At 65.7% G+C, this 25099-nt stretch overlaps 1 protein-coding gene across 17 annotated transcripts; it reads left to right on the top strand.

The window, feature by feature from the left end:
• The first annotated feature begins 12526 nt into the window (after positions 1 to 12526).
• EGFL7 (EGF like domain multiple 7) lies at positions 12527 to 25042 on the top strand. 17 transcript variants are annotated; one of them, XM_047698831.1, is made up of 10 exons: positions 13430 to 13450; positions 17582 to 17673; positions 21190 to 21311; positions 21569 to 21685; positions 22492 to 22607; positions 22774 to 22869; positions 23010 to 23174; positions 23764 to 23943; positions 24431 to 24593; positions 24774 to 25042. In XM_047698831.1, the coding sequence occupies exons 3-10, from the start codon at positions 21232 to 21234 to the stop codon at positions 24907 to 24909; spliced, it is 1053 nt and encodes a 350-aa protein (XP_047554787.1). In that variant the 5' UTR covers positions 13430 to 13450; positions 17582 to 17673; positions 21190 to 21231; the 3' UTR covers positions 24910 to 25042. The 17 variants fall into 17 exon arrangements, 15 of the variants coding, with proteins under 15 accessions (XP_047554795.1, XP_047554793.1, XP_047554800.1 ...); XM_047698829.1 differs by lacking the exon at positions 13430 to 13450 and adding an exon at positions 16095 to 16145; XM_047698830.1 differs by lacking the exon at positions 13430 to 13450 and adding an exon at positions 16098 to 16145 and having other exon boundaries at positions 17579 to 17673.
• The last annotated feature ends 57 nt before the right edge of the window (positions 25043 to 25099 follow it).

Genomic DNA, 25099 nt, shown 5'->3' with positions numbered 1-25099 from the left:
CCAGGGGTCCGTCCCAGGCCAGGGCAACCCCCTCGAGGCAGTGAGCTGGGACAGGGGTAGGGCACATCCCATTCCTGCCCGCATCTCTCAGGGGCCGCCATCACGTGTCACCTAGTGTCCAGCCTTAGAAGCTGCTGCTTCATGTTTTTTGTTTGTTTGTCTGGTTTTGTTTAGGGTTTCAGGTAGGAGGGTAAATTCTCCATCCCAGCTGGAAGAGAGTCTCCTAGGGTAACGAAGATACCCCACGTCTGGTGCTGTAGTGACCACACGTGGTACTCGATGGACAAAACTCTGAGCTCGTGTGGCCCAGCAATGCCACCTCTGAGTAAATGACCGGCAGCATTGCACACAGGAGCACAGACCCTCCAGCTCCGCGGGGCGTCCCTCACTGTGGCCACCATGTGGAAGCAACCCAAGCAGTCGTCGATGGAGGAGTGGCTGCGCTAGACGTGGTCCATCCAGACAGCAATAACAACACTGTAGCAGTAACGGTAGCAATGACAATAATATAATGCATGAGGGGAGCCTGGGTGGCTCAGTGGGTTGGGCTGCTGCCTTCGGCTCAGGTCGTGATCTCAGGGTCCTGGGATCGAGTCCCGCATCGGGCTCTCTGCTCAGCAGGGAGCCTGCTTCTCTCTCTCTCTGCCTGCCTCTCTGTCTACTTGTGATCTCTCTCTGTCAAATAAACAAATAAAATCTTTAAAAAAAAAAATATAATGCATGAGTAACAATGACATAATAATAAAGACAATATTATTCAGGTTTAACGAGGAAGGGACTTAAGACACCTGCCACCCTGTGGATGAAACTTGCGGGCGCTGTGCCCAGTGAATATGCCACAAAAGGACAAATCCTGTAGGGTTCTGCTCACGATCGGTGTGAGGCTTAATTTGTGTGTCACCATGACTGGGCCACGGGTGCCCAGTATTCGGCCAGACAGTGTCCAGCTGTTTCTACGAGAGGCATCCTTTCAGCTCAGCGGACGAGTGGCGCAGATGTGCGGGCCGCATCCGATCAGACGACCCGACTAGAACAAGGAGGCTGACGCCCTGAGCTCGAGAGCGTTCTTGCTTCCTGACCGCCCTAACGGGGACACCTCCTGCCTCGGACCCCCAGGAAAGCCGCCCCCCCCGCGCCTTGTTCCTGCAGATCGGGGGGGCCGGTGCGCCTTCTTCACTGCCTGCGCCAGTTGCTTGAAAAGTGTGTCGTCTGCCCACCTCGGCTGGTTGTTTCTCTGGGCAAACTGTGACCGCCCTCGAGTCGGAGACCCACAGACGAAGTGGGCGGGGCCGACGGAGGGGCGTGGCGGGAGGGGAGGGGCTGAGGGAGGTGGCAAGGCCGAGCCGAGGGCGGGGCCGTTGCTGAGGAAGGGCTGGGGGGCGGGGGGAGAGAAGGGGCAGGGGACCCGAGGGAGGGGGCGGGCCAAGGCGGGGCTGAGGGAGGGGCGTGTCGGGGTGGGGTGCGTGGGAAGAGGGGTGGGGCGGGGCCGCACTGAGGGAGGGGCCAGGAGGGCGGGGCGGGACTGGGCCTGCAGGAGGAGGCGGGGCCGAGCGGGGTGGGGGCGGGGCAGAGGGCGGGGCGTGTCGGGGCGAGGGAGGGGAGTGGGGCGGGGCTGCTCTGAGGGAGGGGGCCAGGAGGGGTGGGGCGGGCCTGGGGCTGCAGAAGGAGGCGGGGCCGAGCGGGGCGGGGCGGGGGGGTTGCGGCGCGGGCGGGGAGGAGCTGTGCGGGCCCGGGGCAGGGAAAGGTGTGCGGGGGCTGGGGGAGGGGAGAGGTCCGTGTGCCACCGGGCAGAGTCCGGGATGGGCAGACGGCCGCGTCCTGAAGGCGGACTCGGCCGGTGCCCGACGCGGGAGCGCTGCCGCCCCGACTGTGCGCGTGGGAGCAGGGAGACGGCAAAACTGCGTCCGCAAACCGCGCCCGGAGCAGCTCGGCCCCACGGGGAAGGGTCGCAGGGCGCCGCCCGCGGGCCGGGTCCGGAAGTCGCCGCTGCGGCCGCCAGCGCCCGGGCCTGAGGGACGCTGCGGCAGAGGCCGATGGCCCTGTGACCGCGACCTTGCCTGCCGGCTGCAATGGCCTCCGACTTCCAGCAAGACCTGCGGCCCGGCTCGTTGCCCAAAGCCGCGTGGTTCTCAGGAGGCCGCCGCCGGGAGCCCTTGGTCCCCTGTCCCCTCCGCACGGGCCGCTCTTCAAGCCCACGTTTCCCGTCATCGCGGGGAGGTTCCTGTGCGCTCCCCCTGAGGGTTAGGGAGTTAAGAGCCAGACGGGCCGGGTGCGGAGCCACTGTTTGTGGGAACCCCCCCACCCCAGCGGCGCAGCACAGCCGGAAGCCTTCGACTAGCCACACCCTCGCGCTCCTGGGGGAGCGGCCGGTCGGCCTCCTGCCCTGCTGCTCCCCCCAGGCGCCTTATGACCAGGCATGGCCAGCAGACACGGGGCACTGTCAGGGAGTGCGTGGCCCAGCGCCAGAGGGCTGGGGCCCTGGGATTCCCCCTGAGGCCTGAGGCTGATGTGCTTCCAGCGATGCTGAGATCCAGCTGCTGGCCACTCGCGGGTGGCAGGACCTCAGGCAGAGGCCATCAGCTCAGGCAGGTGGTCTGGCACCGCTCCTTCACCTGAGGGTGAAGCCTCAGGTGAGCTCCCTGGGAGGGTGCCCTGGCCGTTCGCGGTGTAGATGGGGAGCCCCACGTGCAAAGGGCAGGTTCTCATAGGCAGAAGGAACTGGCCTTGGCCTTCTGGGCCCCTGCCATCCTCCCCACCCGCCCCCCACACACATCTTGAGTAACTTTGGCAAGAAAGGACACAGAAGACCGCCCTGTACAGTTGCACAGGTTGTCAGGGGAATGTGTCTAGCCATACGTGTTCCACACTCAGGGTCCCAGGGCTGCCCAAAACCCTGTCCAGGTTTAGAGTGGCCCTGGCTGGGCCAACCAGCCCTTGGACATTTCCGTGGCCTGGAGTCTTGCCCACATGGTGAAACACTGCCACCCAGTGGGCAGTGGCCGAGCGCTGCCCACAGAGGGGCACAACTGTCACCTGATCCTAGGTGAGGTCACGGAGGTCACATCCCACAGCAGAGGCAGGGTGTGAGCCCCACGACCAGGCCCCCTTGTTCCCCATGTTTGAGTGACTGGCCGGCCCCTCCCCACCCGCCTGCCCCCATCGCCCAGAAGGAGAAGCATCCAGGGCTCCTGCCGACGGCTCTGGTGCCTCCTTGAAGTCTGTGTCACTGGGACAGCCTGCGTAAGCGTGGGTACCTGGAGCGTGGCCACCAGGACCCTGTTGTCCGTGGCTATGCACTACCTTCGTCCCGTCCCCCAAGGCCCATCGTCCATTCCCACCAAGACAGGGACTCCCCCCCCCCGGGCCTCACACGGGCACCCTCCAGGAGCTCCCAAAGCCCCCACTGCCCAGCCCCTGACCCTAGGGTCAGCTTCCCCAGGCAGAAGGACTGAGAAATCTCTCTGTACTTGGTCGGTTTCTTAGGGAAATGGGAATGATTAGCCCCCTGCGGTTTACACCATGAAAGGGCATAGGAGCTGGAAACCTTTCAGACAAGGCCTCAGCCCGGCCACAGGGGCACCCCAAGCCACCCTAGCCACCAGGCCCCAGCAGGTGTGTAGGGGGAGGGGCGGAGCAACATCACGTCCAACCCAGGGCTTGGTGCTGGGGAGCAGTCACACCCACCTTTGGGTTTAATGTGCTGGGGAGATGCGGGGGACCAATTGTACTACTCCTGACAAGCCCAGAGGACCAGCTGTGTCTCCTCCAAAGTCCCTACCTGCTCCTGTGTCCTCCAGGCAGGGTGGGGAGGGAGAGGGTCTTGTGGGTTTCGCCTAGGGTGGGACACATGGGGGCTCACTGGGAATCCTGCCGCAGCTGGGGTACAGCTCTGCTGATGGGGTTAAGGCTGGGCCTGGCCACCCCACCTCAGGGTGGGCAGTCCCCCGGCAGATTTCATGCCATTCCCCATGCGCAGAAGGTCCCAGAAGACCTGGCTGCTCTGGGTCCCCCCACCCTCACCAGCCCCAAATCCTGCAAATCTGAACTTAGGAGGGAGGGGGAGGGAGTATGGATGCAGCCACCAGGGGCCCCAGCCTCAGCCTGACCCAGTATACCCCTGCATCCACCAGAGGGCAGCTGGGGCCTGGGGTGGGGTCGCTGGGCCGGCAGCAGGAGGCTGGCTTGGCTGAGACCTCACAGTTTCCTCTATGAAATGGAGCCCATGGCGCCTGTCCCCCCAGGGTAGTATGAAGGATCCGCAGGACAAGGCCAGCCGCCTGTCCCCCGACCCCCACAGCTGACCCTGCGTCCTTGCAGGAAACCCCACCAAGCCCCCAACACCCGATACCTGCGGCACCTCCTCATGTGTGTCAGTCCAGACGCACCAGGGTGTGGGGCAGAGGGGGAGGGGGACGCAGGCTCCCCACTGAGGACAGAGCCCGACATGGGACTTGATCCCAACACCCTGGGATCATGACCTGAGCCAAAGGCAGACATCTCACCCACTGAGGCACCCAGGTGCCCCAATCAAGACAGTTTTTTAAAAAATAAAACAGAATGTGCAGACCCTGGGTGTACAGTGGGGTGGGCTGTAGCGGCGAGCTTCCCCAAGGGAGCCCCTGTCTGTTCCCCTCCCATCCCTGCTGCATATTCCCAGAGGGACCAGAGCATGAGCTAGGACCTCGTCAGCCACAGCTGCAGGATTGCTGAGCCTTTGACTGCGCGAGGCGTCTGCTGGGCCTGGTCACTGTCACTCTGGGCCGAAGCTTCCTCGTCTGCCCGCTGGGGGGCGGGGTGGGGGGACTGTCGGCTCTCCCTCAGCGGGCAGTGTGAAGAACGCTGACACTTCCACGAATCACCGTCCAGAACCCCCGAGGCCAGGTGGCCTGCACCCGCCGCCCCCACCGCATCAGCCCTGCCAGCCTCCCCTCGCCCCTGCCCAGTGCCTGGCGGGGTGGCCAGGCGCAGGCAGGAAGGCGGGCAGAGAGGAGCGTTTCCGCAGAGACCCGGCAGCCCGGCGGGTGCAGGCCTGATAAGGGCCCACATGGCCAGCCGCACGTCCGCCTTTTGTCCCCAGCCCCGGTCAGCCTTTCCTGCCGGGGCGGGAGGACCAGCGCCCGGTAGTGGCCCTCCTCCTCCTCCCCCTCCTCTCCACCCCTGTGCTCAGAGGCCTGGGGGAGTTTGAGGCCCCAGGTGGCAAGGGCTCCAGGCCCAGCCAGGCCTGGGCCTGGGCACCTGGACAAGTTGCCCACAGCCACCGAGGCTTCCTTCCTGCCCGGCCCCCCTCCTTGGCCAGGGCCCTCTCCCAATTCTTGGGAAGCAGCAGAGTGGGTCCCCAGCCCTCCCAGCCCCTCTAAGCTCCCTGCTCCTGTGACTCAGGCCTGTCTCAGGGGCCCTCAAGTACAGATGCTGCTCATGTCCCCGCTTGGGGTCCCAGGGAAGCCTGGGCCTGGCTCAGCCCGTGTGCTGCCCCCTGGGGACCCACCCCCCCAAGCTACTCCACCTGCCACCTGGCCTAAGATGACCTGGTCATCACGAGTCTGACGACGGGCAGAGGGAGGATCGTCAGCTGTACCCCCACTGCCCACAGCAACCACGACCCTTGGCCACACAGCAGGTGTGGCGAGCCGGGCTGAGGGAGGGATCCTCCAGCCCCAGAAGGGGTCTCTTCACCCCGCAGACTCCAGGGGTCACCCTCAACTGGGGGCCACCCAGGCCCGAGGTGGGCAGTGGGCAGCACGGATGCTACAGACAGAGCCCAGAGAGCCGGGGCCAAACCATGCCCCTGATGTCTATTTCTGGAGCCCGGACAGAGGGCCTGGGCCCAGAAGATGTGCCCTCTGGTGCTGAGGTCCCCCTGAACATGCCCCCACATCTGATGGGGTTAGTAAGAGCCAATCCCCAGATGCCTTCCAGGCCATCAGCAGGACCAAAAGTCTATCCTCTCCCCAGCCGGAAACTCCGCACCCCTCAAACGCTGAGTGCCCAGGGCCTGTCCCCAGCCCCCACGAATGCATTTCCTGTCTCCACGGACTTGCCTCCACCCCACAGCTCCTGTAAGTGGAACCAGACGGTGTTTGTCCCCGTGTCTGGCTTCTCTCACTCTGCAGGTCCTCGAGGCCCGCCCCCAGCTGTAGCGAGGGTCTGTATGTCTTGCCCTTTCATGGCTGAATAACGTTCCACGGTATGGAAAGGGCCCAGTCTCGCTCACCCATGGACTGACGTTGGGTTTGGTGAACCCCGCAGGCAGCAGGTGTCCCACGAGCCTGCCAGAGTGCCCGCTCCCAGCGCCTTCTGTGCGCACTCAGGAGCAGAACGGCCGTGTCAGATGGAAACTCAACATTTGCTCTTGGAGAAACCATAAGTGAGCCACTGGTTTTCGAGTGCATCTGTTATAAACCACGGTCAGCCCGGGGAGTCCCACCCGGCCTTGGGCAGGAGCCTGGCCCAGACCCACACACAGCACGGAGGGTCTCAAAGGTGCCGAGGGAGCGGGGGGTTCTGCGGGGCAGTTCTGAGCAGAGTGAGTCTGAGGGAGCGTGGGGTGCTTTGGGCCGGGCCGGGAATGTCCCGAGATTCCGGGGGAGGGGAGCTCCTGGGGGAACACGTTGACCAGAGCTGTGAAACCGAGCACTGGGCACGTGCACCTCTCGGGGTGCTTGGGCAGGAAGCACGCGGGTCTGTGCCACCACACGTCCGCCCAGACCTACGGGTGGACGCCCTGGAGCGGCCCTCGTGCACACTCTGGACTCTGGGTGGTGACCGCGCGGCCTTGCGGGGTCGTGGTGCAGCATGTGGCAGGCGCTGATGGGGGCAGCCAGCGGGGGAAGGCGGGGCGTCAGCGGGCACTCTGCGCTTTCCTCTCGATATGGCTCGGAACCCGAAACTGCTGTAGAAAGTCAGATCGACCAGAAAATGTGCCATGTCTGGTTGTGAGCGCTGAACGTGACTTGGAGCCTGGTGCACTGGACCTGGAGGACGCAGCAGCTCCCGTCAGCCGCGCACCTGGCCGGAGGGGCCGTGCACACCCGGCGCCCTCGCTTCTGGGCCCAGCGGGGCGCTGGGGCGTGCAGGAGCCCCGAGAACTGCGGTTCCTCTCGCGTGCCTCCGTGCTCCGAACGCACTGGCTCTTTCGAAAACTGCTCGCATGACTTCACAGCCCGGACAACACACAGAGAATCTCCTTTCATTTTGGAACGGCAAAACACTGTCTAAATAAGGGACCCCCGGCCCAGAGAGGCCTTCCTGTCCCCCCCAACCAGGATCCAGCTGACTCCCCAGGGCAGAAGCCTCACCCCTGGCCTGTGTCCCTCTGCGGGGAGGCTGGGGTCCAGCAGCACCTGGCCTCGGGGAATCAGCCCGAGGAGGGAGGTGCATGTCTTCCTTCTCCATTTGGCTTCTTTAAAGTGGGGGGAGCTGAAAGGGGTGAGGGTTGGGGCGCTCCCAAGCGTCCTGAGCTGGACCATCCCACACCTCCCCAGCATGGCTCCAGATGACAGTTCCGAGCCCTCTGCGCTTCGCCCCACGGATCTGGTGGAGCCTCCTGGCCGGGACTTGCTGGATCGGGGGCATCCCTCCCTGACCACGGAGTGAGGGTGGGCCTCGGGCATGATGGCCGGCTGTGGCCTGCTTCCTGATCGCCCTGCCAGCCCCGTCTCCCATAGGGCGGTGCCGTGGTCCACCCAGAGACGGCCAGCCAGCAGGGCCCTCAGGGCCACCAGGAGGGCTGGCCCTCCCGCAAAGCAGCCTTCCCACCTCTCCCAGGGCCACATGTGGCCGCCTGGACCATGGCCTGAGCAAGGCGTTTCCGGCCATTGTGCAGAGCAGGGCTGGCTCAGGAAGCCGAGATCCGCAGGCAGGGCCTGGGGGGCTGCCGTGGGCTCCGGGGCATCCTGGCTGAGAGGCAGGCTGGCGTCATCTGGGACGGGATGGCAGTCCCCAGACTTGGGGTGACCCCTCACCTGTCGCCTGCTCGGATGCTGCAAGCGAACTGTGGGACTGGGGACAGGACGGCCCTGCTTCCCCTCCCCCACCCAGAGAAGGGCACGGGGACACCTTCACAAGGTCATACACAGGGGCAAGTGGGGAACGCCGAGCTGTTCCCCAGAACAGGGATGGGGTGTTGGTGGAGAATACACAGGGGGTCAAGGACAGTGGGGACCCAGCACCAGGCACCCGACTCGGCTCACCGGGGACTACTTTGATTCCAGAACAGGGTGGGAGGACAGTGAGTGGGCTCCCGCTGTGTGGAGGGCCAGGGTAGCCTGGATTCTAATCCCAGCTCCGCCGTGAGCCACACAACCTGGGGGGCACTTGCTTCTCTGAACCTCAGTCCACTCCTGGCACAGTGAGGGTCAAGAAGGAACCCTAAGATTTACCACGGGGTGGCTGACGAAGGATATCGGGGCTAGAGAGGATGGGGGCTTGCCCAGGATTGCCCTGGACCCAAGGATCCTGAACGCACAGCCACACACCAGACCCCAGCTGCCCTCAAGCTGGTGGAGGGGCCCTGCCTTCCTGTCCTGGCTTCAGCTTAGGGAGTGAGGCTGGAGACACTTCCCAGGCTCTGAGAGGGGACAGCGAGACGTAGGCAGGGCCGTCCAGAGGACGTTCCGAGGGACTGCTGGGGAAACCTTCGCCTTGCAGGGGCTCCACGGCCGAGTCCAGCACATCCAGGGCAGGGACAAGCTCCCGTGGGGTCCAGATTTGACCTCTGACTCCAAGTCTGCAGAGAGGGGACAGCCCACAGGCTGCGTGACATCCCTAGAGAGACTCCTGGGGCCTCAGTTCCCCTCCAAGCTGGCCGAGAGGAGACCACAAGGTCCACATCTGCCCATGCCCTTCCTATTCCGTCCCAGGGTCCTGACGGGAGCGGAGTGGCCCCTTCAGCCGTCCTGGGGCTGGGCAGGGGGTGATCAGAAACCACTGGCTTGGGAGATAGTTTGGGGCAGCTCCTCAGACAAGCAAGCAGAGAGCTGCCACCCGACCCCGGAACCCACCGCCAGGCACGTCCCTGGGAGAGGCAAACGCACTGGTCCACACAGAACTTTGCACAAGCACTCATGGAGGCCGGGCTCACAACAGCCAGTGGTCGAAATGACCCAAATGCCCCTCAGCTGTGGGCCCCACACACAGGAAGAGGCAGACCGACACGGACACATGCGGACATGCACAGACACACAGACGCGCGGACACGCATGCACACGTGCACACGCAGACCCACACGCACACACGCTGTGGCGTGCACGAGCCTCCAAAACAGCAGGCGGAGTGAGAGGAGCCAGAGGCCAAGGGTCACACAGCGCACGACATCACTTGCGCGACCTTCCAGAACAGGCACGTCCAGAGGCAGGACAACAGCGGTGGCCTAGGGCTGGGGGTGGGGACAGGACCCGAGGGGGAGGGGAATGACTGATAAGAGGTTCGGGGTGCTTTTGAAGCAAGGAAATGCTCAAACTGGCGGGACATCGGCCGCTGGGCTCTGTCACTGGACTGAGAGCCGCTGCCTTGCACGGTGGAAATGGGCACACGGGGTGCGGGGTGAGCTCCAGCCCCAGAAAGCTGCCCGGTGCTGGAAAGAAGCCGGCAGCTGCATCTTGGTTCTGTGGAGTCACAGCCCCCCTGGAGCCCCGCCTGAGGTCACGCCGCTATGGGGACCGAGCCAGGCCGGGCACAGTGCCCAGCTTGCCTTTGCCCTCCTGCCTCTGGGAGCCCTGCTTTCGCTAAACGGGGAGGCACAGGGCGGCGCGCTGGGGCAGGGTGCCCAGCAGGCAAAGGGGCACGAGGGAGGCATTTCCGCTGGCGTCCTGGGCCTGGTGCGGGGTCTCTGTCCCCCATACAGGTGGGCCTTGCTGGAGAGGATCTGTGACCCTAAGCAGGCAGGCAGGGGGGCTTCTTCCCCACACCCCAGGACCCTGGGGCCAGGCTCCTCCCCTCTGGACCTCAGTGTACCCACAGGGGAGAGGAGGACATGGACCCATGGACCCTAAGACCCCAGGAGCCACCCAGGGACCAAGGTGGGCCTTGTGCCCCCTTCCCCCAGCAGTGGGGCATGTGAGTTTTTCATCAGGAAAGACCCAGACTAAATTCATGCGTGGGCCGGAGCAGGGCTGTGGAGAGGTCAGGCTCAGCCCCCCGCCCTGGCCTCCTGACGCAGTTCCCCTTCCCCTGGGGGTGGGGGTTCCATTGTTCTGGCAGCCGGGCTCCCAATCGCCCGGAACATTCACTTCCTGTTTCCTGGCCGAGAGGAAGCCGAGATTCCTGGCCCCTTTCCGCTCTCTCTCTGCGCCTGTAAGGAAATTGAAAGCTGATGACACTAACAGGCGGCTGCGGAGCCGGAGCCGAGGTTGTGGACTGGGGTGCAGGGGGCGCCTCAGGGCCCCTCCCCCCGGCTCTGTACTTGGGGTCACAGGCCCCTTGGGCATCTGGTGGAGTCTCAGATCTCTCTTCCCTGAGCCCCAGGAAAGCCCCAGCACAAACTGCCCGGCGTGCTGGGGTTCAGAGGCCTCCGGACCTGTCCCAGGGCTCCCAGACCCTCCATGCCCTGATCTGATACTTAGGGAAACTGAGACAGGGAAGACTTCCGGCTCCTAATGCCCCTGACTTCACTGGTGCCCATGACGACCCCAAGGGTGCCAGCCAGTCTCCCTGGGGAAGGGACTCCCGCGCCCCTGTCAGTAGCCCAAGCCTCCACTGACCGCTGGGATGATAGGCAGTCACGGACAGGGTGCCAGCAGCCGGCCTGGGGGACAGGGACCAGCTCATCTGTCCCCCAAGCGTGGCACACCCCCCCACCCATGTCCCTCGCAGAGGCCGGGAGTGTTTTGGCTTTGGGTTAGAGGTCAGGCTCTGCCAGTGACTATCTCTGTGGCCCCGAGAGGTCATTCCTCCTCCATAAATAGGGTCCGATCCTGACCCCGGGCTCGCTCGAAGCGGGAGCACAAGCATGGTGCTGACGGGCCTCGGTGTCTCTCTTGTTAGCTTCCCAGCTCTCCCGCAGTAGGCAGGGCGGTGAGACAGGATGGCCCCCTCGCGCAGGGCTGGACCCTCGCCCACTCCACCAACCTGCCCCCTTCGCAAGATCTTCCCTTTCCGTCCCAGGAGATAAAGTGTTTTTTCCCCGTCCACATGGATGACCGCCCCATCCTCCAGGCTTGGCAAATTGTAGCCTGACTCTGAGTGGGGCTTCCGTCCAGGAAGCCAGGAGGGGAGGGCAATCCCCCTTCCTCAGCCCCCACAAAGGAGGAAGCCCCAAGGGGTTGGGGGTGGCCTCCACAGCCTGGAGGAGCCTGGGTTCCAGGCGAAGCTGGCACTGGGACAAACTGGGGGTTTGGGGCTGAGGACCCTGAAGGTGACCCTCCAGGGTGGGCAGGGGGTGGTGGTGGTGCAGGGTTTGGCCTGACCATAAACGCCCGCCCCCGGAGCTTCCAAGCAGGACCCAGTGTCCACCTCAACCTCAAGCTGACCAACAGCTCTGGCACAGTGGAGGGGGGGTCTCCTGGAGGCCCCCGGTAGGCAGGGACACACTACACACTCACAGCAGAAGTGACACAGGGGGACCCCCTCAGCTCACTCTCCAGTGGGCGGCCCCTTCTCTGTCCACTGTCCAGACCCAACACCCCGGGACATTCACTGGGCCTGTAGCTTGCAGGCTGATCGGACAAGCTGAAGCCCAGAGCTCGGCACCCTCGGGACCATGTGGCCCCCCACGTGGGCTGGCTCTCAGCCCACCCAGGTGTCTCGTCTATAAAATGAGTCTTTCTCCCAACGTTACAGAAAGAATAGTGCGGTGCTAGCCCTGCAAAGTCATCAGCATGGCTGAAATCAGACACTAGGCAGTAGCAGGTGCCAATGCGGGTGTGACCTGGGCAGTCCCTGATGTCATGTGTCTCCTAGGACCAGTAATTCTCCTGGAGAAGGCCCAGATATAGGCACCCAAGAGAAATGCCAACACCCCGGCACAAAAATGTTCAGAACAGCACGGCTGGTAACAGCCAAAAGCGGCAGTGTGTGCACAGCCCTGCCCTCCCTGTGGAAAACGGAGCTGCCCAGAGGACCGGCAAGCCGCCGCCAGCCACACAGCCGCACCCAGAGTGTGCAGACACGCCTGGAGTGGGAGAGGCTGGACCCACGGGCACACCACGCCGCACCATACTTAGAACTCAAAGCGGATGAACCATGCTGTGCGAGTGGGGGCACGGGCACCTGGGCGGGGACGGGGGCATCCCCTGGGGGGATGCACGCTCACACTCCCCCCCACGCCCCCGTGCACAACTCCATGGCAACACGCACATGGAACCGCCTCTGGGCCGGGCGCCCATCTGGGCGGGGTGGTGGCGGGTGGCCCTTTGCACCCCTGCTAGGGGCCAGCTCTGTTCCTGAGGGAGCGAGGCAAATGTAGTCTGTCTCTGCTCCAGGGAGCTGGTGCTCAGGAACGGGGCTCAGGCCACAAGTGTGAGGGATCAGACGCGGTCCCCAGTGTCGTGGGAAGCCCTCAGTTGTGCTGAAGCTGGGAGGTCACATGAACTGATGTCACCTTCACAAAGAACTGGGGTGCGGCCAGGGGTGCCCCATAGGCTGAGGAGGAGGTCCCCCAGGCAGGAAGCATGGTGGCCCCGACCAGAATGGGACAGCAGCAGGTGGGACACTCTCTGGAGGCAGAGCCCATGGGGATACAAAGACAGGGCTGTGTCCTGGGCCTCCGGCCTGAGCAGTGGCGGACCAGCAATGGGAAGGTTGTCATGACTGCATGGACAGTCCCCAGCAGGTAAGGTCTGGGAAGCAGCGCAGAGAAGGGTCTCTCGCTGCTCACCCTCAACCCCCAGGCTCCCCATCCAGGGCTCCCAGTTCCCACTGGCTGATCTTGGACGAGCACGTTCCCCTGGGGGCTTCAGTCACATCACCGAAGGTAATTTCGTGAGTGCTGTGCACAGAGCCTGGCCTGGGTGCTTCCAGCAGGCGCACCGGGCAGGGGGCAGCGGGCAGTGGGGGAGACGATGCAGCACGAAGACCCCTAGGCTCCCTAGAAAACCTCTGATTCCCTTTGGGACCTCACCCAACTCAGATGCAGACCCGGCCCAGGGGTAGCCAGCTTCCGCTGTGGACGGTCACTGGGCCGGCCGCACCCCTTGGTGAAGGCTCAGCACATCTGGTGAGAGGCCGGGCCCAGCCTGGCTGACGGAGCCACCCTGTCCTGAGGCCGCGGCTGCTCTGGGGGAAACAGGAAGCCCCATCTCTCTGCCGGTGGCTCTTCTCGCTCCTTCCTGCAGCCCGGCTCACACACCTCGCCTGGGGCCTCTCGGCCTCAAGGCGGCCTCTGCTGGGGGCCTGGTCTACCCCTTCCTGGGGCTGCAGAGGCCCAAAGCTCAGGGGTGGGGGGTCCCAGGAGGACCGCGAAGGCCCTGGTGGATCTCTGCCACGCCCCACGGCCTGACCAGCACGCCCAGGGAAGGTAAGGCAGCAAGACCCCTTTCCAACAACTTCAGAACGTTCACAGCTGGGGAGGTAGCTGCAACCATCCAGCCCTACTGACCACGGGGTGGATGGGGAAACTGAGGCCCAGAGCCTCCAGCAACAGAAAGCGAAGCTGGGACCAGTTCCCCCAGCCTTGGACGCCATGCCGGAAGCTGGCCAGGCTCTAAGCCCAGGTCTCCGAGCTGCCCAGGTGTGGACAGCGGACTGCCAGGGCCCACCATGCCCTCAGGGGATGCAGGCCCAGGTCAGACTCCTTCCAGTGGGGACTCCCTGCCGGCGAGACGTGTGTTCCCGGACCCTAAACAGGGACCATCAGAGGTGGGAGGAGGCCCTGCCTCTCGTGGGAGGGAGGGTGGTCCCAGCCTGCCCCAGGTGGAGCCTCCTTCCACTGTCCCAGCACCCTGGGGTGGGCCTGTGGGGCATAAAGCACATCTCGCCCCTCTCTAGGGCCCCGGGACCTCCTGGAGTCCAAGAAAGTGTCACTTCCACCTCTGTCCCCCACCTGTACCCCACCCCCAGGGCGGACCCTGAGGAGCTGAGCCCTGTTTAGGGCAGGACCCTAGGCCTCCTCCTGCACTGGCCCTTGAGACTCTAGGAGCCTGAGTGCAGCGCCTGGTGCGGGGGTGAGTGGCAAGTCGGGGCGAGGCCATCTCTTGACACCCTGATCCAAAGCCGGCTCTCCGTGGATCTGTTCTGATTTCCGCTCAGGGAGGGGCTGGGGGCAGGGCAGAGCCGGTCAAGAGGCAAGCGCGGACCCGTGGGGGGCTCACAGAGCCTGCGGGCAGCAGGCAGAGCCGGCGCCCCACCCTGGCTGGCTCCCAGGGGTTGGGGAGACTGACTTTCTTCGCTCTCGCCACGTATGTATTGCACGTCTGTGCTCTGGAGTGTCTTTCCAGAAAGTTCCCTCACATGGCCAAGCTTTAGAGGGAGGGTGAGACATTCACCATCCACTGTTTGGCTCATTAGCTACTCCCAGGTCAGCCCGCCCCTGGCAGGGAAGGTCGGGGGACTGGGGGCTGCCCCCGAGGGAGCCCCCTCTGAGAAAAGAAAGCAGCTGTCTTGATCCTGACCCATTCTAGCCCTCTGCCTCGCTGCTCACCTGGGGCAAGTCTCTTCTCTCTCCCAGGCCTCAGTTTCCCTGTCTGTACACAAAAGAGGCTGGCTGCAGCCGGCCCTGGTATCTGCAGGGGCTCAGACCCCATCTCTGGGTGTGGTCTGGGTGGGGCGGGCAGTGGGGGCAGAGTCCAGCTTGGACCCTACCCTCTAGCAAGGCCCCCAGCCCTGTGCCTGCAGCAGACCCCCAACCTGCAAGCTGTGGGGGAGGAGGCTGGTCCCTCTTGCTCTCAGCATTCCCGTGGGGGATTTTCCAAGCGGCTCCCCCTCCTCCCTCTTGGCCAGGATACCCAGCTAGGTGGGGCCAGAGGGAGGTAAGGGCGAGCAGGGGTGTTCTGGCTGTGGGTGGGCAGGGGCTGATCCCGGAGCAGGGCACAAACTCCGGGGACAACCTGCAGAGGTCTGGCGTGGCCCTGCTGGATCAGGGACCCTCGGCCAACTGTGTGGTCCAGGTGCGTCCTCAGCAGCTGCCCAGGTCCCCTTGGGTCTCCAGCCACCCACGATCCCAGCAACTGAGGTCCAGCCTGCGGGCTCCCAGCACCACCTAAACGAGGACACCGGAAGTTAGTCCAGGGGCTGGGGGTGAACACCCCCAAGCACTCTTGGTGGTCTCCCAAAGGCCCTACATTCCTCCATCTCCATGCCCAGCCCTGGCACTCCTCTGCCTGCTGGAGGCCGAGGGAGGGGAGAGGGCTGGGGGATGTGCTCTGCCTGCCCCTGGGAGAGGACCCCGGTGGGTGCATCTCCGGGAGCAGGGGGCTCACTGCCCCCCGGGGTAGCCCCTTCCTGGAGAAGGCCCGAATCTCTGGGCTGGTGACTGCCCTCCCTGATCCCCCCTCAGCCACTCTGGGCCTCAGGGGCTGTGTCCGGACCACCAGTCTACCTTGCCCATCCCCAGGTCTCTTCCGGCTGGGGCCCCCTCCCAGGGCGGGAGTCCCTCCAGATTCCCATGCTGGGCATACACATCTGGGGGTGCAGGTGCCCGGCCTGGGGAGAGTCCAGGGTCAGAGCACAAACAGTCCCTCCTGTGGAACTTTGGTAACATGGCTGATGGGGCCAGAAGGTGGCTTCCCAGTGTGCCACGTCCTCTGTCACACACTGAGACCCGCGGGTCCCAGGCTTGCCAGCCAGGCCTGCGCCTGGTCTCCGGCTGCTTCAGAGTTAGACTCTGAAATCCCAGGGGACCGCTCCCCCACCCCTGCCCACAATCCGACTAGGCCACCCCCTGGATGGCCCCCACCCGTCCCAGGGCCTCCTGTTTGTTAGCTGGCCGCTCCCTGTTATCAGCGAGGAACACACACAGGAAGTCCGGCCGGGAAGGGCCCATCCCAATCCTGATTTACACGGGATGAAGCATAAAAAGCCACCCTTCCTTGCCCCGGGAGGAGCTTCCCCGCCCGCAGACGGCTGCCCCGCACGGCCCAGCTGAGAGCTCCGCGGTCAGGCCAGGCAGGCGGCCTCCGGAGGCGCTTGGGGCGGCCAGACAGGGGAGGATCCACCTCTGGCCTGAGCGGGCAGCGATGGGGGCCGTGGCCAAGCCCGGGCCCGGGCAGTATCAGGTATGGCAGGGATGGCCTCGGGGACAGGGAGCGGGCCAAGCGGGGTGAGCCCACCCTTGGCTCCCACCGACCTGCTGGCCGAGGCACCTGTCGGCTGGGTGCCCACCCGCCAGCTCCGCACCCTGGCCTCCGGGCACCATCTCGATCTTCTCCCTGATGGTGCCATTCCCACCGCGTTGGGGACACTCAGGCCCCTTGGCCAAGGGCACCCGCTGTGGGTGGCCTGGTCTAGACTGACTCTGGCCGGCCTGGCTGGGACACTGAGCCCTGGGTAGTCCAGCAGCCACTGTGACTCCTGAGAGGAGAAGCCCGACGCGGCCTGTGGCCTTCCCCTCCACACGCCCTCCAGGCCGACTGCCATCCTGGAGAAGCTCCTAAGGTCGGCTGGGCTCTCCTCTCAAAGCCGGGGTCCCAGGGCCATCCCCCAAGTGTGGGCAAGCTCTCCCAACGTGGGTCTGGGAGGGCAGGTGGAGGGGGCTCTGGCCTCATGCAGAGGAAGCCCAAAGCCAGATGTATGGCCAGGCTCCTTGGGTGCGCTGAGCGGACACGAGCGGCCCCCCACGTCCTGCTGGGCTGGCCTCGGGGGCATGGGTAAGGTCCTCAGGCACAGGGACGGCCCACCTGGGACCCTAGGGGAGCCCCTGCTCTCCCTCTCCCCTCCTCCAGCCAGAGTGCCCAAGTCCCCAACCAAGACCCCCGGCCGCACTAGAGGCTTCTCCGGCTTCCGCTGCTCCCGTAGTCCCAAGGCCATGGCCGAGGTCTGTCTGGGGAAGCCCCGTGGTTCACATGAAGAAGCAGAACACGAGGCCTCGGCCCGGCCCAGGGTTAGCAGCTGAGTGAGGGCCAGGGGCCCAGCTGGGTTGCAGGGTCAGGGACAGGATGGGGTCAGGGGACTGGGTGGGGAAGGTCTCCCCTAGGCCTGGCTCTTAACTCTTCCCTGCCTGGGTCTGAGTGAGGGCTGCCCTGCTCAGGTTCAGGGGCCAGGGGACCTGAAGTCCTTCAGCGGCAGGAGCCTGTCATGATTACAAGCATCGCAGCTGCAGCTACCCCAGCTGCCCTCAGACCATCTGCCAGGGGCTCTCAGGGCCCTCTCATCCTGGGGGCTTCTGTCCAGCCATCGGAGTCCCCTCCTGTCCTTTAGGTCCCATGTACCAAAGTGGGCCCTAACCTGACACCCCAAGCTACTAGCTCTCCAAGAAGCCTTCCCCTTCCCCAAGAAAGGGAAGCCCTGGGCTTTGCAGTCATGCCCAGCAGCCTGTCCATCCCCATCTCCTGGGACCCGAGGCAGGTCTGGCTCTGCCTGGAGGCTGAGGGTGCGAGCCACAGGCAACACTCGGAAAGACCCACTCAGCTCTGGCTGTCGCCGCCATCCCAGCCCCTGGACATCAGGGTGACCAAGGCTGGGCGCTAACCCACACTATGGCTCTGACCAGCAGAGTCCGGCTGGAGGGAAGTACCAGGACCCCTGCCTGCCGGAAGAGCAGCTGCCACCGCTGTCCGGGGGGAATGACAGAGCCACCTTCTCCAGGTGAGTCCCATAGCAGGCTTCAGATGCTCTGGGCACAAGCGGGGGGTCCAGCTGGGCCTGGGAACATCCTACAAACACATGCTTAGGTCACTTAGGTGACCGGGGTCCAGGCCCTGCTTCAAGGGCAGAAGCGGCCGAGGGGAGCAGGCCCTGCGCCTGGCATGCAATGAGGGCCGTGAGAGTCCTGGTGTCGATGTGACCAAATAATTCCCGGCAGGTGGGGCGTGCCTGCTCCTGGTTCCGGCCCCCTCCCTTGGTGGGCACTGTTGCAGGGAAGTGCTGCTTTAGCTCACCTGACACGTGCAGAAATGGAGCCCAGGAGGCCCGGCGGAGGGGGACCACTGGGGGTGGTCTTGACCCTAATCCTAACCCAGTGGGAGTCCCACAGAGTCCCGAACCTGAAACGCTGGTTGAGAGGTCGCACCTAGGCTCTGCCCAGGCTCCACCAAGCCACAGCTCTCCGTGTAACCTCGTGCAAATACGGGTGCCCGGGCCGCGGGGGTCATTCTGCCCACCCTACGGGTGACTGCAAAGTCGCGGTCAGCTTTAGTCCGTGCCTGCTGCCTAGTGAGCTGGCCACCCCCTTGCGATGGCCATCCGCACGGTTCGGTGCCCAGCCTGGGAGTTCGAGGGCCTCCCCCTCCCCCGACCAGAGCGGGCTCCCCACGCGGCCTCCGGACACCTGACTGCGTCCCAGTCCTGCGTCCCCTGCGGCCGCGCGTCCTGCTGCGGGGTCGGAGCTGGCCCGGGAGGGGCGGCGGCGCGCTCAGGCGGGTGCGCGTCGGGCGTCCCGGGCTCGGGCTGACTCACGCCCTGCCCGCGGGGCGCCGCGAGCCGCGGGCCTCAGTGTCCCCATCTGCGCAATGGGGGTGGGCGCAGGGGCTCGGAGCCCACCCGGGGCGGGCGGGGGGCGGGGTCGGGGCGGGGCGGCGGGCGGGGCCGGGGCCCCTCGGCGCGGCGGCGGCGGCGGCGGCGGCGCGTGCGCGCCCGGCTCGGGCGGTGAGTGCGGAGGGAGCGGGCGCCGGGCCGGGGGGTGCAGGGGGCGCGGGGGGCGCCGAGGGCGGGGTTCTCTCGCCGCGCGCTGGGGCGGGGGAGGCCGGGGGCCCGGGCGCGCGCGGAGCCGGGGGGCGACGCAGCGCGACCGCGGGGAGCCGAGAGGTGAGCGGGCCGGGGGCGCCGGGGCTGCGGCGCGGGGGCGCGACCCGCAGCCCTGCCGGGCCGTGTGCCGGGTCCGGAGAATGGGCCCAGCGGTCTCCGGGAAGGGCGCCCCCTGCCGGTAGCAGGCGACGAGCGGGGCAGCGCGGGGGGCGGGGGCGGTCGGGGCCGGGGGACGCCGCAGCCCCTCACCCGCGTCGGGCTCTGAGCCCCCCGCAGGGCCTGCCTCAGGGCCTCGCAGGCCCCAGACCCCGCGCCTCTCTCCATCCTCACCCCCACCCCGCGGTCTGCCGCGCAGGGGGAGGGGAGCTGGGGCCGGCGGCGGGGAGGACGCTTCCCCATGGCCTGTCACCCCGCCTTTCCGCCCTCCCAGGGTCCTAACGTCCAGGGCAGCCCTCCCGGCGGAAGGGGGGCCCCCCGGGGCGCAGCTCTGCGACGAGGCTGGCCCCTCCCTCTGCGGCCTCAGCCCTCCCGGTGGGCGCTGCGGGGGACGCGGCGCGGGCAGGTGGGCGGGAGGGGGGCGGGCTGGGTTGCTGCTGACCCTCGGGGAGGGCGGGATGTGACCGCTCATCCACCTGAGACGCCGCAGCCGCCCCCGCTCGGGCTCCCCCGCCCCAGATGGGCTGCAAAGGGAAATGAGACTGTGGCCCAGCGCAGGCTGGCCGGCGGCCTCCGGGGCCCAGGAGAAAGCCTGACTTGGAGAATTGAGTCTCCTCTGTCACAAGCGCGGGCCACTTCTAAGCGGCTGTCAGTGAGTGGGGGCGGGGCTGGGGTGGGAATGGGGGACCCCGTTACATCTGCAGGAGGCAAGTCTCCCCCTACCTCGGGCAGGCAGGCACAGCCTCCATGGGACCCTGGTGTGCGCCTGCCCAGCCCCTGGGCCCTGCAGCCACCTCTGCTTTCCCAGGGCCAGCTCCCGGGGCCCACTTGTTCCCGTCCTTTCAATTCTTGCCTAGACCCCCAGGAATGCCCCCAAGAGTGTGCTCCCCACACTGTCCACTCCCAGAGTTCCTCTTCCCACACTGGCTCACAGGACATGACCTTGCCCCAAACTAAGTCCCAACACCGTGGCTTTCCTTCTTGGGCCCCCACAGAGAACAGGGGGTGCGGAAAGGACTCTCCTCCAGCTGCCTTCTGCCTCACCTGGGTCTATGCGCTGCCGTGGGCCAGGGCGAGGGCTCCACTCCCAGCAGACCGTGTGACCTGTCACAGCATCACTCTCCCCATGCGGTCAAGCTTGGCAGGCCTGAGCGCTCAGCAGCGGCTCATGGTGGTCACTCCGTATGGGGCCAGCTGTCAGGTAGAGGAGGGGTCTCTGAGACCCTCGTGGTGTCTTTGAGGAAACTGAGTCCCAGAGAAGGGGGTGACCCCACCCTGATTCCACCTCCTGCCACACAGAAGTCCAGATATCTTCCATGTCCTTCTTGCTGGATGCCCTGCAGGGCCAGGGGCTGCCCGCCTGGCCAGAACCCAGCCCCTTGGGGGTCTTGGTGGGGTGTCTGGAGGGCCCTGTCTACCCGGGTGCTTGCCGCACATGTGGACAGCCACCCCCTCCCCACCACCACACAGGCCCCTGGGCTCGTTGCAGACCATTAATTCTGGGTTGGGCTTTCTCACATTCCCAGGAATGCTCTCCCGGGTCCCTGGCGTCCCTCCCCAGAAGAGAAGGATGGCATTTGGCTCCACTGGCCTGTGGGGAGGGCAGCTCCAGTCCCCCCCCCCCAACTGTCCTGGGAGCCCCGGAACAGACTGGTCAGACTCCAGGGCAGGAGTGCCCCCTCCCACGCAGGCTCTGCCCCACTCTGTGCAGGGCCATATGGCTCCTCACACTGACCCCTCCTAGACTCCCAGGCCACCCCCCGTGGCTGGCTCCCCATTCAGCAGGTGAGGACATTGAAGGCCAGAAGGACCAAGCCAGCCGGGCTGGGTTCCAGCTCTGCCCACTCCCACCCCATCTGCAGACCGGGATGGGGACTCCCCTGCCATGACACGAGGGCACTAGATCCAACCCAGGTGCTCCCCCTGGGCCCCCACCTTCCTAAGTGAACGTTGCTGGAGCTGCAGCTGCCGTCAGGTTCACCCAGACCTAGACGCCTCTGGCCCCAGGAAAGAGGGCCGGCTTCTGTTGCTGCCATTGGGGCCCTTCTATAGTTCCCAGCCCTTTGTGCTGGGGAGAGGGCTGGCCTGCCTCGCTGAGGTGGGTGGGAGGAGGGGGCAGCTGCCGCTGCCACTGCCCCTGGGGGCTCTCCTGCAGTGGGAAGTCCCAGCAAAGCGGCTGAGCTGGGCAGGTGTCCCAGAGCCAGGAAACGGGCTCCAGGAGGGATCTACAGAGGGGTTTATGGGGTATGCCTTGTGCTCCAGGCCCCCTTGAGGAGAAAGCCATCCCACCCGCAGGCGCGGGCCATGTTCAGCCCCAGGGAGCTGCTGCTGCTATGGTTCCTGGTGCTGGTGGTGGGTGGCACTGAGCACGTCTTCCGGCCTGGGTGAGTCAGAGTGGGGGGGCCTGGGCCTCTGGGTGCTGCGGTGCTGAGGGCGGGCAGCCAGGAGCCCTCAGGGCAACCCCCAGTACTGGGGTGGGGGGCATGGCTCTTCCTTGTCACTCTTGATGAGGGTCCTTCCCGTGGGCACGCTGGGAAGCCCCTTCCCCAGATTCTTGGCTCCCTTGGTTCCGGGGCTGGAAGGCTCTGGGCTCTGGGCTAGGAGCTGTGGGACTGACTGGCCGGCGCCCTCATCTCCATAGCCGTAGGGTGTGTGCCGTCGGGACTCCCAGGGGCCCTGAGTCAGAGTCCTTCGTGCAGCGAGTGTACCAGCCCTTCCTCACCACCTGTGATGGGCACCGAGCCTGCAGCACCTACAGGTGAGCGCCCTGCCCCCGCAGTGCCCCCACCCGCCACACATCAACCCCCCCCCCCCCCGCCCAGGCCCTCGCAGGAGGGCTATGCAACCCCAGGTGGGAAGCCTGGTCCCCACGTCCCAGTGGATGGCCGAGGCTGATGCTTGTTTTGACTCGGACAGTCTTGGTCTCAGGATGTGGCTGGCTGTAGTAACCTCAGACGTCAGCCCCTTTTCTGCTCCCCCACCCTTGTCTCTGGGGGGCTCACCATCCTGTCTGCTGCCCTCTGCTTTTGGGGTGCTGGCTACAAGTTCTTATCCATTTGACATGATGCCTGCCTCGCCAAATCCTGCCTCAAGCTCCAGTGGGCACCCCTCTCCCCGTGACGGCCCCCGACGGTCACCCCCCTGGCTGACCTCCTGCACAAGGGGTGTGTCCTCCGGCGCTCAGCTGTGGAAATTCGGCTTAAGGAGATTCCGCTGTCTGTGGTCTGTGGGGTTCTCAAAGCCCTTCCTGTGGGACATCCCACCCCCCCACTGACCAAGAAGGTGGGAGCAGTGTGGGTGGGGCCCAGCGAGGGGCGGGGCCCTGCTCCCTGTCCCTTTCACTGAGCCGGCTGGCCTAGGAGGGGCCCGTTGGTGAGCGTCCCCCTTCCCCACCTGCTCAGGGGAGGGCCCGGGAGTCCGGGACTCTGAGGCTGTGGTTTGAGCAGTGCTGGTAGGGGGCATCCTTAGCATCCATGGGCCCAGCGCCCAGGGAGGAAAGGCGGGGTGGAGAACCTGGGAGACCACAGTGCTGCCACTGACTCGCTGTTCCCACCCACCGTGCAGGACCATCTACAGGACTGCCTACCGCCGCAGCCCTGGGCCGGCTGTCCCCAGGCCCCGCTACGCCTGCTGCCCGGGCTGGAAGAGGACCAGCGGGCTCCCCAGGGCCTGTGGAGCAGGTGAGAGGGGCACGGCTGTCCCCAGGGCCCCACAGACCCAGGCGGAGCACCTGCTACTTCTATCTGAGCAGATTGTCTCCTTGCTGTATAGCCCCCCTTCCCTGGCTGCCCCCCCATGGCGCCCTGGGGACCTCCCTCCATTTGTGACGGGCCCTCCCCTCGACAGCGATATGCCGGCCACCGTGCCAGAACGGAGGGACCTGCGTCCAGCCAGGCCGCTGTCACTGCCCTGCAGGATGGCAGGGTGACACCTGCCAGACAGGTGAGGCTGCTTGCCATCCTCCCGGAGGGGAAGGGTCCTCTGGGGCTCTCGCCAGGCTTCGGGGGTGGCCCACGAACAGGTCCGGGTTGAGGGGGATCGGTGTGGGTGCCACTCCCTAGCGGACGTCCCTTTTCCTGCAGATGTGGATGAGTGCAGGGCTGGACAGGGTACCTGTCCCCAGTACTGCGTCAACACTGCGGGCAGTTACTGGTGTCAGTGTCGGGAAGGGCACGGCCAGTCTGCAGATGGCGTGCTCTGCCTGCCCAAGACAGGGGCCCCCAGGGTAGCCCCGAACCCCACAACAGGTAAACGTCTCAGGTGTCCCCCATCCTTGCTGCTCTGCTTAGAAGGGGTCGGGGAGGTCGGGGGGAGGGGGTGGGCCTCATCCTGCCAATTGGCACTGGGCACACTGGGGACTGCAGGGGGCTGTCTGCCCTGGGCTGCTGGCCATCTCCCCAACCTGGGCAGAAGTGGAGATGTTCCCCAGGGCAGAGGTGGGGGTGATTCTTGGGGGGCACTGTGGGGACGGTTGCCGAGAGGGGGCCTCATCTCAGCCGAGAGAGTAGAAGACGGCGCCCCGGGGTCTTCTCCACATCCTGCCACTGCAGCCAGGAGACGCCACACCTCTGCTGGCGACGGGACATTATTACTTTTGGTACGCGCTGTGACACTTCAAACTCGTACCGTGAGTAATAATGCGCCGTCGGCAGCTCGGCACCAGGAGCGCCCCATGGACCTCGGCTTGGACGGCTCAGCGTGGCAGGGACTGTGGTGCAGAGGGGCCGGGCACAGCTGCCTGGGGTGTTAACGGGGCTGGGCCACCCCCCAGATTTCAGGCCGCCCCAGCTGCCTAGGATGGGGGAAGGGCTTGAGCCCCATCTGCCCCCTCTCCAGGGCTGTGCCGCCACACTCTGCGAGGCCGAGAGGCCTCGGCATGGGGACCAGAAGCCAGCCTGGGGTGTGGGCCTGGGAGCCCGGCCTGCCTGACTCAGGGCTGGGTTCTCCCCAGGCGAGGACAGCGCCGTCGAGGAGGAAGTGCAGAGACTCCGGTCACGGGTGGACATCCTGGAGCAGGTGAGGCCTGGCCCCACACTGTCTCCTGTGGTGCAGCTCAGGCCCTCAGGGGTTGTGGGGCTCCGTGGGGGTGGCCCCGGGAAGAAGGCCTCCTGGGTACTGACAGCCCAGGCCAGGCAGGGCGAGCAGGCCTGGGGCCCCAGAAGAGGAGGGGCTTGGCTTGGCCCTGCCTCCACCCCCAGCAGCACAGAATTCCTACCCCTACCTTTGTTCCTGCAGCCCAGGGGCCGTTGGCCTGATAACCCCTTGGAAGCTCTAGCACAGCCCCCCCCCCCCCCCGCCACGCCCCAGCTCCTCTAACCCGGGACTCCAGGCTTTGGAGACCACAGCCCCTCGGGCTCCCAAGGTGTCCGTCTGCCCATGCACCTGGCTCTCCTGGCACAGACACTCCCTCTGGTGGACATCCAGGGCCCTGCAGAGCCTTTACTGGCCACAGAGGTCCCTAAAAGCCTTGTGGGACAGAGGGTCTCTTCTGCTTGGCCCACAGAAGCTGCAGCTCGTGCTTGCCCCACTGCACAGCCTGGCCTCGAGGGCCCTGGAGCATGGGCTCCCAGACCCCAGCAGCCTCCTGGCTCACTCCTTCCAGCAGCTGGACCGCATCGACTCTCTGAGCGAGCAGATCTCCTTCCTGGAGGAGCAGCTGGGGTCCTGTGAGTGCCACCCCCTCCCCACAGAGCTCCCCGGGAGCATGGGACCTGCGCCCAGCCTGTGCCCACAGAGACCAGAGACTGGGGCAGGGCAGCCATAGTCTGAGGGAGCGGATCTGCCTGGAGTGGGGGAAGGCGGTGGGGAACGGTGACCCCTGACCTCAGCCCTTTGTCTGTCCGCAGGTTCCTGCAAGGAGGAGCTGTGACAGGTGGCCCGCGTCCTTGGCTCTGGCTACTGAGAGCCTCGCCCACTGTGCTGGGTCAGGCAGGAGGGGCGTTTCGAGCCAAGGCAGGGTGGGAGGAGGGGTCCTCGGTGTGATCCTGCCGCAGCCGGGCCAGCAGCAGGGAGCAGGCCCGTGGCTGGGGGTGGGGAGGCATGAGGGTCTCGCTCGCTCACTGGGCAGCATGTTGGGGGACTGCTCGTCTGTGTCAAAATAAAACGAGGTTCAGGAGCTGCTGTGTCCTTGGTGGGTTCTGGAGGGCATTCTGATGGGGGGCCGGCTGTTGGC

The sequence above is a fragment of the Lutra lutra genome, chromosome 13, assembly GCF_902655055.1.
Source record: "Lutra lutra chromosome 13, mLutLut1.2, whole genome shotgun sequence".
Taxonomy (NCBI): domain Eukaryota; kingdom Metazoa; phylum Chordata; class Mammalia; order Carnivora; family Mustelidae; genus Lutra; species Lutra lutra.
The sequence above is the reverse complement of the archived record's forward strand: the minus strand, read 5'-3'. Positions and strand labels throughout refer to the sequence as shown.

Coding starts and splice junctions, on each gene's coding strand:
- EGFL7 (XM_047698831.1), top strand. CDS start 21,232: ATGTTCAGCCCCAGGGAGCTGCTGCTGCTATGGTTCCTGGTGCTGGTG. Junction 22,608..22,773: donor CCCCAGGGCCTGTGGAGCAG/GTGAGAGGGGCA, acceptor TCCCCTCGACAG/CGATATGCCGGCCACCGTGC. Junction 22,870..23,009: donor GGGTGACACCTGCCAGACAG/GTGAGGCTGCTT, acceptor CTTTTCCTGCAG/ATGTGGATGAGTGCAGGGCT.